The 13,630-nt window shown below is 46.3% G+C and overlaps 2 protein-coding genes across 2 annotated transcripts; both read right to left on the reverse strand.

Moving 5' to 3' along the window:
- Positions 1-5,584: 5,584 nt before the first annotated feature.
- Positions 5,585-7,806, reverse strand: LOC114944540 (uncharacterized). The gene is given in 4 exon segments (XM_029320507.2): positions 5,585-5,758; positions 5,856-7,557; positions 7,559-7,601; positions 7,749-7,806. Coding segments are annotated over 4 exon segments (1,977 nt in total).
- Positions 7,807-7,817: 11 nt separating this feature from the next.
- Positions 7,818-9,971, reverse strand: LOC114944539 (uncharacterized). Its single transcript, XM_029320506.2, has one exon. The coding sequence runs from the start codon at positions 9,969-9,971 to the stop codon at positions 7,818-7,820; it is 2,154 nt and encodes a 717-aa protein (XP_029176339.2).
- Between the last annotated feature and the right edge of the window lie 3,659 nt (positions 9,972-13,630).

Here is a 13,630-nt window from a genome sequence, read left to right on the forward strand (position 1 = left end):
ACAGGCAATAAGAGCCAAATCGCGGATGACAGTGCGTTATCCCAAAGAAACTAAATTTTTTCGTTAGAATTAAATACCTGTGCACAAGGCACCAAATTTTACTTGGTCACGGCCAAGATTTAAAATTGGAATAATCTCTACAAGAGATTTAATTCCATACATCCCCTGTTCTCCCCTAAGGAAATACATGCGAGAGAAAAATATAGATCCGAAAGTCGCAGAATTAGGAATCAAACCCGAGACCTTTCGCTTGCCGGGCGACTGCTCTTTTAACTGATTGTGAGTTATTCAGATCCTTTCGATTCTATACTTTTCTCTGCTATATATAATGTTGATAAACAAACGCCTTTAAGCCAGCGTGTATAAATTAAGAGTTTAACAAGGCTCTGTAATATAAATATAAATATAAAGTATAAGACAGGCAATAAGAGTTAAATCGCGGATGACAGTGCGTTATCCAAGTAAAATTTGGTGCCTTGTGCACAGGTATTTAATTCTAACGAAAAAATTTAGTTTCGTTGGGATAACGCACTGTCATCCGCGATTTGGCTCTTATTGCCTGTTTTACACTTTAAATTTATAAAAAAGAGAATTATTAGCAAATATTATAGTAGAGTTTGTTTTGTATATTAATTAGAAAATATTATTGTACAGATTGTTCGTATTATCGTATTTTTTCATATAATAATTAGATAATATTATAGTAGAGATTGTTTCGTATAAAAAGTTAGAATAAATTGAGAGTGCAGTTTAAAAGAATTATATAAGTATAAGTACGTATATAGTATTTGTATTGTATATAGTAATTGTATAAGTACGAAAGAGTTTTAAAGATCATGAAAGGGAAATATTCAAACAATGTACATTAATAAGTAAGTGTACATTTGATGGTCAGTGTACATTAATGATGTAAATTATGTGTTTAAAAATTAAATAAATACATAAATACTAAATAAATAAATAAATAATATGTAAATAAATAAATAAATAATATTGTATATTTTAGTGATTTAAAGTATTTAAAAATATTGTTCGCTTGTTGTCTATGCCTATTATATTATATTAATATAATTTTATCAATTTATATTTTTTTTATACATGTATATACAGTAAATTATATACATATTATAGCTTCGTATATAATATATGAAAAAATCTACTAATTTACGTTGTCATTGTTGTTAAACTGTTGAATCTACTAAACGTAGTAAATAACGCAGTGCATCCTTTGCTCTTTCTATCAATCTGTAATTCATTTTTTTTCCATTAATATAATATCACAATCATTGATGCAGCATTATTAAATAATGGACAGGATATGTTAATCAGCTCAGTCTTTATGTATTTCGCTCACTTGTTTTCTGTTTCTTTTTCGATAATACATATCCCGATACTCCAGAAAATTCTTTTAAGTTGTTTGTTTTCATTTACTGTTTAGTATTGTTAATTATGGATGGAATAAGATTGATAGAAATTATGTGTTTGCTGTCACTTTACGTGTGTTTTTATGGGGACGCGACCACCGAACCAAACGAGCCCGTAGAAAGAATACTTCGATCTAGAAGGAACAACGCCAACATCAATTCCGATTTACATCTCAGCACTGTAAGTACATTTTTTGTTTAGAGTGAGGTGGAACGAACACCAGAATATTATAAAGAATAAAGAAATGTTCAAAATATACTGTTCACAAAAGTGTTTAATGAAATAAAACAAAGCACAAAAAAGAATATATATATATATGTGAAGTAATTAGACACAAAAAAAATAGAAAGTAATTGATGCAGTAAATTCTCATTAACTGCACGTTGCAGCGGTGCGATATTGGCGAGAATACTAAGTGCAATTTTGGCGCGAACTCGTAGCTATATTTTTGGCACGACTCGAAGCTGCGGCGTACTTAGAGGCACTGAGCGTGCGACTTCAAGAGCGTGGTGTGTCTTTAGGTTTCGGCGGACCTTGGGAGAACAAAAAAGAAAAACACGTCAGTTCTCTCGGGGGAAAATAATGGTCTCTCTCGATTTCGCTCGGCGATGTTGTTAGGCGGCAACGATGCCCTTGGTCGAAGACAAGAGGCGCGTTTTGTTATGATTCGCAAATTTATTTTTCGCCGCTGTTTGGCTCTCGACAGATTTGCAGAGTTTTGACCATCTCGCAAAAACACAAACAGCGCGCGGACTGCGTGATCATTTCCGCAACATTTTCCGCCCGCCTCGTTAGTCGCATCTAACGATAAATGCTCGCGATTCGCCCAGTCTGGTCGGCCGCTGCCGACAGGGTTTTGCAACGCTTTGCGTCTTGATAACGAGCATAGGACCGGTCCTGCTGGTTGAAAATTGTAAACGAACGACCGGCATTATTTTGATGTTAAGTGGCGCGTTGTCTGTGACGAGTGACCCTGTGACGACAATCTTCCGAGCTCGGGTCCGCGAGGCCTCTGCAGCGCTGACGACGTGCGGGGGTGCACGCCATTGCGGCAGGCCCCCCGCAAGCACTGCTCGGTAAAGCTCGCGGGCCGCAGGTAAGCTCTTGCAGAGCAACGTGAAGTCAAAGGGCAACTTGACTGGCATCGCCTGCTCATGTGGTATTGAATGTCGAGGTAAGTCATGTCGCGGCCCGGTCGTCTCGGCTACTCATCAGCTGGTTGGTCCTCAGGTTCCGTGTCTGCCCTCGGCAGGATGACCTTGACCACCGGTCTGGCCAATGTCGTCGTGGCTGTCCGCAAGCTGACCACGCGCACCTGTCCATCAGCACCAGGATGAACCTCGGTGATTCGAGCCAACGGCCACCTGCTCGGCGGAAAGTTCTCTCCGCGGATAAGACACAGGTCGCCAACGGTCGGGTTGATGTTTTTCCTCCACCATTTCACACGCGAGGTGAGTGACTGCAGGTATTCCTTGGACCACCGTGACCAGAAGTCATCCCTCATTCGTTGTAGCAGCTGCCACCGCGTGAGCCTGTTGAGAGGCTCCGATGTCAGCGACGGCTCAGGCAGCGATGTCAAAGCGGCTCCAATCAAGAAATGGCCTGGCGTCAAGGCCGAGACGTCCTCCGGATCATCCGATATGGCCTGCAAAGGACGAGAGTTGAGGCATGCCTCAATCTGTGCAAGAACAGTGCTTAGCTCCTCGAAGGTGAGTGTTGATTCTCCTATAACTCTCCTGAGGTGGTGTTTGATCGACTTTACGGCTGCTTCCCACAGGCCGCCAAAGTGGGGTGCAGCCGGAGGGTTGAACCGCCACTTGTCACGTCCGGCCGTATAAATTTTTTCGTTTACTCCAAGTTCCTTAAACGCTATTTGAAAAGCGCGCCAAAGCCGGCCATGACGCTTAACTCCGCCTAGAAACTAAGCGTGGCGCTTCGTAGCGCCTAAGGATCTCCCACCACGGTGAGAGCCCCTACTCCGGAGAGTTCCCCCTCTCCAGGCCGCCGCAGGCCCGAGCCGCCGAAACGAAGGACCTCAGAGCAGTCCCGAATTTCGGCAGTTCTCTGCGCGACACCGAACAGTATAGTCGCACTCCTAAATTCTAACTCTAGGTCCAAATTCTAAATCCTAACTCTAATTCTAAAATTCTAACTCTAAGTATAATATTCTAACTCTAAATTCTAAGTCTAAATCTAAATTCTAATTCTAAGTTTTAGTCTCGAATTTTGTACTACTATACGAATAAATCAGTGTATTCATGTGTGAGAACTAGTGTTCAGTATTCTTCAAAACTTCCACTCCCGTGATAAAATACGATAGCGTTTTAAATTTGTCATACGGCGTTTGAATTCAGAATAATTCAAACTGTGTTTGGAGCGGACCACCGCTCATCACAGTCAGAATTAACATTCTCAGCATTTGCCAAAATAAGGAATTGATAGTGAGGTCCGCCGCATATCAACCCTCCTTATTTGAGTAATCATTCAGAGGATGCATCAAATTCAATATGCCTAAGACGCGACGCGCAGGAAGGAAGAATCAATTACGAAAACTAAACCGACTTTATCGCGAATCAGCGACCGAAGAATATTCTCAATTCCTCGGAGTGGAATATCAGGCCGATCCTGAATACGAGAACATTTTCAACATTAAAAATAATAACAACGACGAACTCCTACAGTGGAAGTGCATACCAATAACGTTCCAACCACGACGCCTGCCGCCGCCAAACATCCCAGTGAACGACCCTCGCCGCACGCACTACCTCCAAGTACGAGCCGACACGATCAAGAAAGTGCTACTAAAGGTAAGTGAAATTCACGTTAACCTAAGGAATCGCGCGTGTTAGCAAATTCAGAGACGCTTCTACCACGTGGAAGAGAACATTCTAGAAAAATCTCCGACGCATTTTTCCTCTTTTCCATCGTCACTGCGGAAGCTATAAAAAAAAGGTCGGGCTATAAAACTAGGGTCGACCACCACATGCGGTGCCACTCTCGGAATTCTAACACGGAAAAACGCAAATAGTTCAATCTCTTAAAAATCTTGTGTCTCAAGAAATAACTTCGTAAATCCGTACAACAAAGTAGTCATTTAAACAATAATCAATTGAGAACACTTTCGATTTGCCAACATTACCGACGATATACCGACATACGTTCTTTTACCAACGTTATCGACAATATACCGACATACGTTCTTTTACCGACATTACCGGCTATATACCAACATACGTTCTTATACCGACATTACCAACCATATACCGACATACGTTCTTTTACCAACGGGTTATCGACGCCTTACTGGCACCTTACCAGTGTTTTACTGAACAATTACCGACGGTTTTGCCGACGACTACTAACTTCTCGATAACTGCCGGGTTCACCGAAGATCTACGAGCGAATGACGCATTATCAATTCGATTACGCAACAAACACAAATGTGCCCACTCACCCTTAGAGGTATAACTCCTCCTCCAGAAGTTAATCTCTTCGTACCGTTTGAACCCTTATTCTATTGCCAAGTTGGTGTCGGGTACATCCATTTTGAGACTAAGGCAGCTCTCTGCATTTCATGCTACTCCACCTTACCTAGAGTCTCGAAATTACTTTGGACAAGGATTCGGAAGCATACTCTAATCATAGGCGGAACACCTATCGGAATAAATTGCGGAGTCTGCAACTTCCGACTTACCCTCACGCGAATCGGTGATTTGTGCGAGCTTTGTCAGTTTACGTACGAAGATTATTTACGCAACCCCAACGACGTTTCGCATAGAGCAATCGACGAAGCTATCTTTATTACAGTAGAGTCACAGGTAGGTCCCTCGCAATAATCCGATCACCTCAGTTCCAGCGCGAATAACCTCAGATCGCGGGTATCCCCGGGGAGAATCGCATAGATTCGCGTACCCGTAATAGCGATCGTGTCTCGTGGAAAAAGCCGAGCTCTGCATTCAAATTTTCGCAGCCGCGACCCCACGAGACGTAACACACTCCACCCCTTCGGAGGCAAGGATGTTGGCGATGCGCGGGCTTTTGCGCACAGCCTCCTGGAACATCGCTCGAAGCTGGGCATCAGCACCGACAAAATTGGTCCCCCGATCGCTGTACAGCGTGCGGCACATTCCGCGGCGTGAGACAAAGCGCCGGAAAGCCGCTAGGAAGGCATCCGTGGCATAACTGGACACCAGCTCGATGTGCACAGCCCTTGTTGCAAAGCACACAAAGATGGCCAAAAAGGCCTTGTGCGCCTTGTGTCCTCGACCTGCTGCTGTCCGAACCTGGACTGGGCCCGCATAGTCGACTCCCGCTTGGCTGAAGGGACGCGATGCTGTTACCCGCGGCGGTGGTAGTTGTCCCATCATAGGATTCGGGGACGCCGCCCGCCATCGCAAGCAAGTGACGCAGCGATGAATGTGGTGTCGAACCTCCAGGCGTCCTCCCGGAATCCAGTATCCTTGCCTGACCATCCCCAGAGTCAGCTGCACTCCGCCGTGCATGGCTCGGCGGTGGCACTCCCGAATCACCAGGACGGCGAAGTGCGACCTCCTGGGGAGGATGATCGGGTGCCTTTCATCCGGGTTCAAAACAGCGTGTTTGAGCCGACCACCGACTCTGATGACGCCATTCCTGTCCACGAATGGATCCAGCCTAGCGAGGACGCTTCTTCGCGGGACTGCCACGCCCCTTGACAGCGCTCGCCGCTCTTCCGCGAATTCCCAGGACTGCACATGACGGATCCAGCGAAGTCGGGCCGCCTCGAGTTCCTGAGGCGACAGCGCGGACATCGGGGTGTATGGAACGCGCCGCTCGCCGAGCCAACGGCAGCACCACGCAGTTACCCTCAGCAGCCGCTGCAGCACTGAGAATCGTCGCAGCATTGGACATTCCTCGGCTGATTGGACCGCTGCAAGATGCACCTGACGCCTCTCCTCCTGCGGGTCACCCATCGGCAGCGGCGTGCTCGCAGGAAGCGTGGCGTCTCCAGACAGCCAGGGCGGCCCGCTCCACCACAGCCCATGATCCGGCAGGTCGCTGGGAGACAAGCCTCGTGACGCGCAGTCTGCTGGGTTCTCTGCTCCGGACACATGATGCCATTGGGCGTTGGGGAGCCTTCGCTGGATGTCGGCGACCCTGTTGGCCACATAAGTTTTCCAGCGCGACGGGTGACTCTGAATCCACGCCAGCGTCACTGTGGAGTCCGACCAGAGGTGAAGAGGAGCGGACGCGATGTCCATGACCTTGACGACGTGCGCTGTCAGCTTGGCAAGAAGCGCCGCCGCGCACAACTCGAGCCTTGGCAGCGAGACCGGCTGCGCAGGGGCCACCTTGGTTTTCGCCTGCAACAAGAAAACACGGCGCTCGCCCTCCACTCCTCTGGTGCGGAGGTACACCACCGCAGCGTATGCTCGCTCGGAGGCGTCTGCGAAGCCGTGCACCTCCAGGTCACTGTTTGATCCCTTGCACTGTGTCCAACGAGGCACGTGCACGCTCTCCAGAGCGGGGAGCTCGTCGCGAAAAGTTCTCCAAGTCCGCTCTTCCGTCGGGGGGACAGGCTGATCCCAGTCCAGATGCTGCAGCCACATCGTCTGAATGAGAATTTTCGCCTTGATGATCACCGGCGACAGCCAGCCCATGGGATCGAATAAGCGAGCCACTTGCGAAATTACCACTCGCTTCGTCACTTGCTGGCTGCTCAGTTGCTGTACCCTGAAGGCAAAACAATCCTGGCGAGGATGCCAGCGGAGGCCGAGCGCGGAGTGTCCCTTGTCGCTCTCCCACTCACGCAGGTCTCGCACTTGACGTCTTTCCTCGGGGATGTCCTTGAGTATGGCGTTTGCATTGGCTGACCATTTGCTAAGAGGAAATCCGCCCGCCGTGCAGAGGCCGATCAGCTCGTCGCGGAGAGCCTGCGCCTCGTCCAGGGTGTCGGTTCCCGTCAGGATGTCGTCCACGTATGCGTCCTGCCGCAGCGCTGCCGCAGCGCGAGGAAATCGCTCTCCTTCATCCTTCGCAAGCTGCCGGATTGTGCGTATCGCGAGGAATGGCGCGCAGGTAAGGCCGTAGGTGACCGTCTGCAGTTGGTATTCCTGCAGCTCAGCGTCAGCCGTCGGCCGCCATATTATCCTCTGCAGATCTCGATCGTCGGGATGCACCAAGATCTGGCGGTACATCTTCTCGATGTCAGCGGCCAGCACGAATTGATGCCTCCTCCATCTCAGGAGCACATCACTCAGCGCTGGAAGCAGATTGGGACCCGCGAAGAGGTGAGCATTAAGCGAGTCACCGGAATTGAGGCGCGATGACCCGTTGAACACTACTCTGATTCTTTTCTCTGGTGCAGCTTCCTTGAGTACGCCGTGATGCGGGAGATAGCATGTGCGCGCGCGCTAGACCTCCGACGGCGGGGAGACTGCTAGCATGTGGCCGAGCGTCTCATACTCTCGCATGAAGGTGCAGTAGAGCCGATGCAAGTCCGGGTCTTTCGCAAACCGGTGTTCCATGCAGCGAACCAGCCATGCGGCCGTGCGCTGCGTCTCGCCGAAGTCTGGCAGCGTCGTGGTAGTCGGGAGGCGCACGACGTACCGTCCCTCAGGCGTGCGGCGGAGCGATGAGACATAGAATGTCTCGCAGCGTTGCTCGTCCTCCGTGAGCGGCGTGGAACTGGTCGGTGGTTCTTCCTGGCTCCAGAATTGACGCACCAGTCCCACGAGGTCCTCGTCTACTTGGCAGTGATGGGATGATGCCTCCCCGGACCTTGCTGCGCCGTCGACTTCGCCCAGGAGAATCCACCCGAATGCCGTGCGCTGAGCCATTGGAGCGCCGGGGCCGCCTTTGCGTACTTCTCCTTCCATTATTGCGGAATACTCCTTCACCCCCAGCAGCAGCTCCACTGGGTCGCTCGCTCCATAGTCTGGGTCGGCGAGACACAGATCCTGGACGTGGGGCCAACTCTGAGTCGTGGCCGGCACGCAGGTGTTGCTCGCAGTAATGCGGGGGAGGATCAATGCGGAAATTCGCATTGCAAAGTCGGAGTTGCGCGACTTCAGCTCAAGGGGCGTGCCCCGCAGCCTGCCGCTTCGCCGTCCGATGACACCGGAGATGGACATAGAAGTGGCGCGACGAGGGAGATGCAGTCGCTGCACCAGCGCCTCGTGGACGAGCGACACCTCAGATCCCGGGTCGATGAGCGCACGGACTGCTTGTAGCTCGCCATGTCTGTTCTTGACGTGTATGCGTGCGGTGGCCAGGAGGCCAGCGGCACTATCTTCTTCGTGGTGGTAACTCACGTGTAGCGATGTCGCGATAGCTCCACTGGCTGCCGACGTTGTTGAACAGGCTTCGTGAAGCGTGGAGTGATGCCTCGCGTTGCAGACCATGCAGTTCTTCGCAGATCGGCACTCGGCTACAGGATGCTTGCCAAGGCAGTTCAGGCAGAGGCTGTTTTTCTCCACGCACTCCTTCCTCTGCGCCGGCAGCCTCTTGCGGAACTCAATGCACAGGAGGATGAAGTGATCCTTTTGACATAGTGGGCACCGACCTCCTTTCTGCTGCTTCTGCGCCAGGTTGGCGCGCGCCGACCTTGAAGACGCGCTCGCCGACCTGGAGGCAGAAACGGATGCGGGCTCCTGCTTCGCAGGATGCAACGCTTCTAAAGCTCGCAGGCGGCTCTCGAGGAACGCTCTCAGCTCATCATACGAAGGCGGATCTCGTGAATCGCAGATTGTGTCCTCCCACTCGCGTCTGGATCGAGGATCTAGCATCTCGATCACTGTGTGGACGAAGTGGTCGTTGTCGTATGCTGCCTTGCGACCGATGCTTTCCAACGTGCCAGCCGTCTGCAGTATGCAGTTGACCAGCTTCTTCAAGTCGGCGACGGACTCATTCTTCATTTTAGGCGTTGCGGAGAACGACGAGAGGCACGAGCGCACAAGGACTCGCCTGTTTTCGAACCGATCCTCGAGGATTGCCCATGCTCGTCGGAAATTGCCTTCCGTTGTCGGCAAATTGCGAATTCGATCTTCGGCTTCACCTTGCACTCTTGTTTTCAGGTAGTGCAATTTCTCCACATCTGCCAGCGAAGGATGGCGATCCAGCATCGACAGGAACAGGTCCCTGAACGCTGGCCAATCCTCAATGCGACCGGAGAAATGTGGAAGCTCGATGTTGGGCAGCTTCCGCTGCGACGCGGGCTCCGAAGCTGCTATCATCTTTCGCTCCGCTCCGCTCTCCGGCTTGGAGCGAAGGGAATGCAGCAAATCCAGCAGAGTTGAGCGCTGGTCCATCACCCTGTCTTCGACCGTGACAATCCAGCTCGACTTGAAGTAGTCGTGGTCAGCGAGCACCTTCTTATGTTTGGAGCGCAGCTCTTCGTGATTGAGCTGGAACTTATCCCAGTTTGCCTCCAGAGTCTGGAGTCGCGACTCCACACTGCCGATTGAGATTTTTGACGCTCCTAACTTTTTCAGGTTTTCTTCGGCGCGGGCTATGCGACCGTACAGCTCGGACTGAGCGTCAAGGACACTTTCGGCGTCGAGGCTCATTGCGCGAGTTAAGTCAACGTCACGCCCTTCGCACCAGGATTACCGTCACCGCGACACTCGTGTTCACTCACCACTCGCTCGGATGTGCACGATCCGGCTCGAAGGACCAAAATGTTTAGAGTGAGGTGGAACGAACACCAGAATATTATAAAGAATAAAGAAATGTTCAAAATATACTGTTCACAAAAGTGTTTAATGAAATAAAACAAAGCACAAAAAAGAATATATATATATATGTGAAGTAATTAGACACAAAAGAAATAGAAAGTAATTGATGCAGTAAATTCTCATTAACTGCACGTTGCAGCGGTGCGATATTGGCGAGAATACTAAGTGCAATTTTGGCGCGAACTCGTAGCTATATTTTTGGCACGACTCGAAGCTGCGGCGTACTTAGAGGCACTGAGCGTGCGACTTCAAGAGCGTGGTGTGTCTTTAGGTTTCGGCGGACCTTGGGAGAACAAAAAAGAAAAACACGTCAGTTCTCTCGGGGGAAAATAATGGTCTCTCTCGATTTCGCTCGGCGATGTTGTTAGGCGGCAACGATGCCCTTGGTCGAAGACAAGAGGCGCGTTTTGTTATGATTCGCAAATTTATTTTTCGCCGCTGTTTGGCTCTCGACAGATTTGCAGAGTTTTGACCATCTCGCAAAAACACAAACAGCGCGCGGACTGCGTGATCATTTCCGCAACATTTTTATTTAATTGAAATGAGAATTAAAGTTTTTATTGTTCCAGTTAGCTAAATTTCTTCAACACTGTCACAAATTGATTAAAAAAAGCGCGATCTTATACATGATGTCATTTAATTCGCGCCCACTAATTGAACTTTAACCTATGTACTTACTGGGCGCGAATTAAGTGACATCATTTATATCGCCTTTGCCGTATTTTGTTGCCGTTTAATAATCGAAATGAAATTCCCAAAAATTTTATGTATGTACAGCATAGTTAAGTAAGTAGTCTTTAATGATATTTATTGTTTTTTTTAGAATCATTTTATTTTATTTGTAGTATCGTTTAAAGTTAGTTGCTATTAAACTTTTTTTGCTTATTGTTTTAAAATATAAGAAATACGTAATAATATATGAAATAAGAAATGTGAATATTAACATATAATAGCATGTATAAAGAAAACACACATACAAGTGTCTTACAACTTTTGTAAAATACAATATTTTTTTCGAAACTAGTACCGTAGTTTTCGTCAAATTAAGGGGTTTCAGCAGGATGGGTAAGTTTATGATTTTTTTTAACTAAGTTAAGTTAAAGTTAGTTGCTCATAAAATTAATTTAGTTAAATTAAAAGTTGCATAAACAAAATATTAACTCTCCATCAGTTAAAGTTAAATTAAGCTAAATTAACTGAAGTTAATCAAAAGGGGGGAGAGGATAAAGAAACTGAGGAATTAAGATCTAAAATCCGAGATTTTTTCTCAATAAGTTTTAGTAATTGCTAAGCAAATTTTGTGCTTCGTGCACATATATAAGACGACGAAAAATTAAATTTTCGTCGTCTTCGCACACGTATGTACATCCGCGTTGAGCTTGTATAGCGAATCTTATCTTTCTAGTTAGTATTAAATTATAAGATTTTAAAAACATTATTTATATATATATTATATATATATTAAATTAGAATTTTGTTTGTTAATTTTTTAAAAATATATAATAACAAATAATAGAAAAATTTTGATTTTTATATAAAAATATATTTTTTGGTAATTACAATTAATGACAAATGAACAAAAATTAATCTCGGATTCAATTCCCGATTCAGCCAACTTTTGGACTAATATTTTTCTCGCCTATTTCTTTACAGGGGAAGTTAAGAGAGGAACAAGGGGAATTTCTGAGATCCCAATCATAGGATACAAATTTCTTAGTTTCCAAATTTTCTTTCTTAATTGTCGCAATAACATCGCATTTGGCTCTATTGGCCGAAATGAAGGAGGTGTATATTGTGTTTTTAAAATTAAGGAGCCGACTTAGTATTCTTATTATAAAAATTAATAATATGTTTATAATTTATAAAAAAACAGTAATGGTATTCAGAAATTAAAAAATTTAATTTTAAGAATGCTGTCTTCTAAGCTGGGCAATAGAGCCAAGGAAACGAAACGAAAAATTAATTAAACGGAACTGTATCTCAATTTGAGATCCCAAAGTTCCACATATAAATTAATTTCGAAACTTACATATGGAGAAATAAGCGAGAAAAATATAGGTCCGAAAAGTCGCTGAAGCGGGAATCGAACCCGCGTCTTTCACTTTCCGGGCGACTGCTCTTACCAACTAAGCTATTCAGACCCTTTTGATCCTATATTTTTCATTTGCCTTTTTTTTAGTAGATGTTAGTAAATACCGCCGTGATTAGCCCAAGGCGTGAATAAACTCAGAAATAAATATTTTTATCGGCTCTCAATATAAATAATATAAGTATGCTGTCTTCTAAGCTGGGCAATAGAGCCAAGGAAACGAAACGAAAAATTAATTAAACGGAACTGTATCTCAATTTGAGATCCCAAAGTTCCACATATAAATTAATTTCGAAACTTACATATGGAGAAATAAGCGAGAAAAATATAGGTCCGAAAAGTCGCTGAAGCGGGAATCGAACCCAAGACCTTTCGCTTGCTGGGCGACTGCTCTTCCAGCTGAGCTATTCAAATCCCTTTGATTCTATACTTTTCTCTGTTATATATATTAAATTTATATTTATATAGTTACATTTATATTTATATTACAGAGCCTTGTTAAGCTCTTAAATTTATACACGCTGGCTTAAAGGCGTTTGTTTACCAACATTAATATATATATAACAAAGAAAAGTATAGAATCGAAGGGATCTGAATAGCTCAGCTGGAAGAGCAGTCGCCCGGCAAGCGAAAGGTCTCGGGTTCGATTCCCGATTCAGCGACTTTCGGATCTATATTTTTCTCTTGCATTCATTTATTTATTTTCCGTAGGGGGGTTTAAGGGGTATTGAAATTAAATCTTAAATATGAGATTATTTCATACTTAAAATCTTGGCCGTGTCCAAGAAAAAAATTTGGTGCCTTGTGCACCGGTATTTAATTCTAACGATTAATAATTTAGTTTCGTTAGGATAACGCATTGTCATCCGCGATTTGGCTCTTATTGCCTGTCTTATACGTTAAATTTATATTTAAAAAATTTAACTTGTAACGGGGCTCCTTTCCCGACGCCACGGATCGGCTCGTCGGTGCCAGGATTTGGGAAGAGGGGGGGGAGACTCAGGTTCGCAATAACCACGCCAATCGTTCTGGTAAAAACAGAGTTTATTGAAGCCGCCCTGCAAGAGTGGGCTTATTATCTAGTCTACGCGTACAGAGGAGAATCGCAGGAAGTGCGGACCGCGACCAATATATACGGACGCGGACACGACTTATAACTAGGGTTTACAAATGATAACGCGACGGACGAAACGCGACCAAATCGTACGGACGCGGGCACGACTTATAACTAAAGGTTTACAAATAATAACGCGACGCGACCAAATCATACGGACGCGGACACGACTTATAACTAAGGTTTACAAATGATAACGCGGCGGACGAAATTTACCCAACGCGGCGTGGATACTGTTACGTCTCGTGGGGTCGCGGCTGCGAAAATTGAATCTCAATTGAGATTATC

Source organism: Nylanderia fulva, unplaced genomic scaffold (assembly GCF_048542155.1).
Source record: "Nylanderia fulva isolate GAGA-0341 unplaced genomic scaffold, ASM4854215v1 Scaffold542, whole genome shotgun sequence".
Taxonomy (NCBI): domain Eukaryota; kingdom Metazoa; phylum Arthropoda; class Insecta; order Hymenoptera; family Formicidae; genus Nylanderia; species Nylanderia fulva.

Bases quoted from the DNA above. Each gene is read 5' to 3' on its own strand.
- LOC114944539 (XM_029320506.2), bottom strand. From the start codon at position 9,971: ATGAGCCTCGACGCCGAAAGTGTCCTTGACGCTCAGTCCGAGCTGTAC.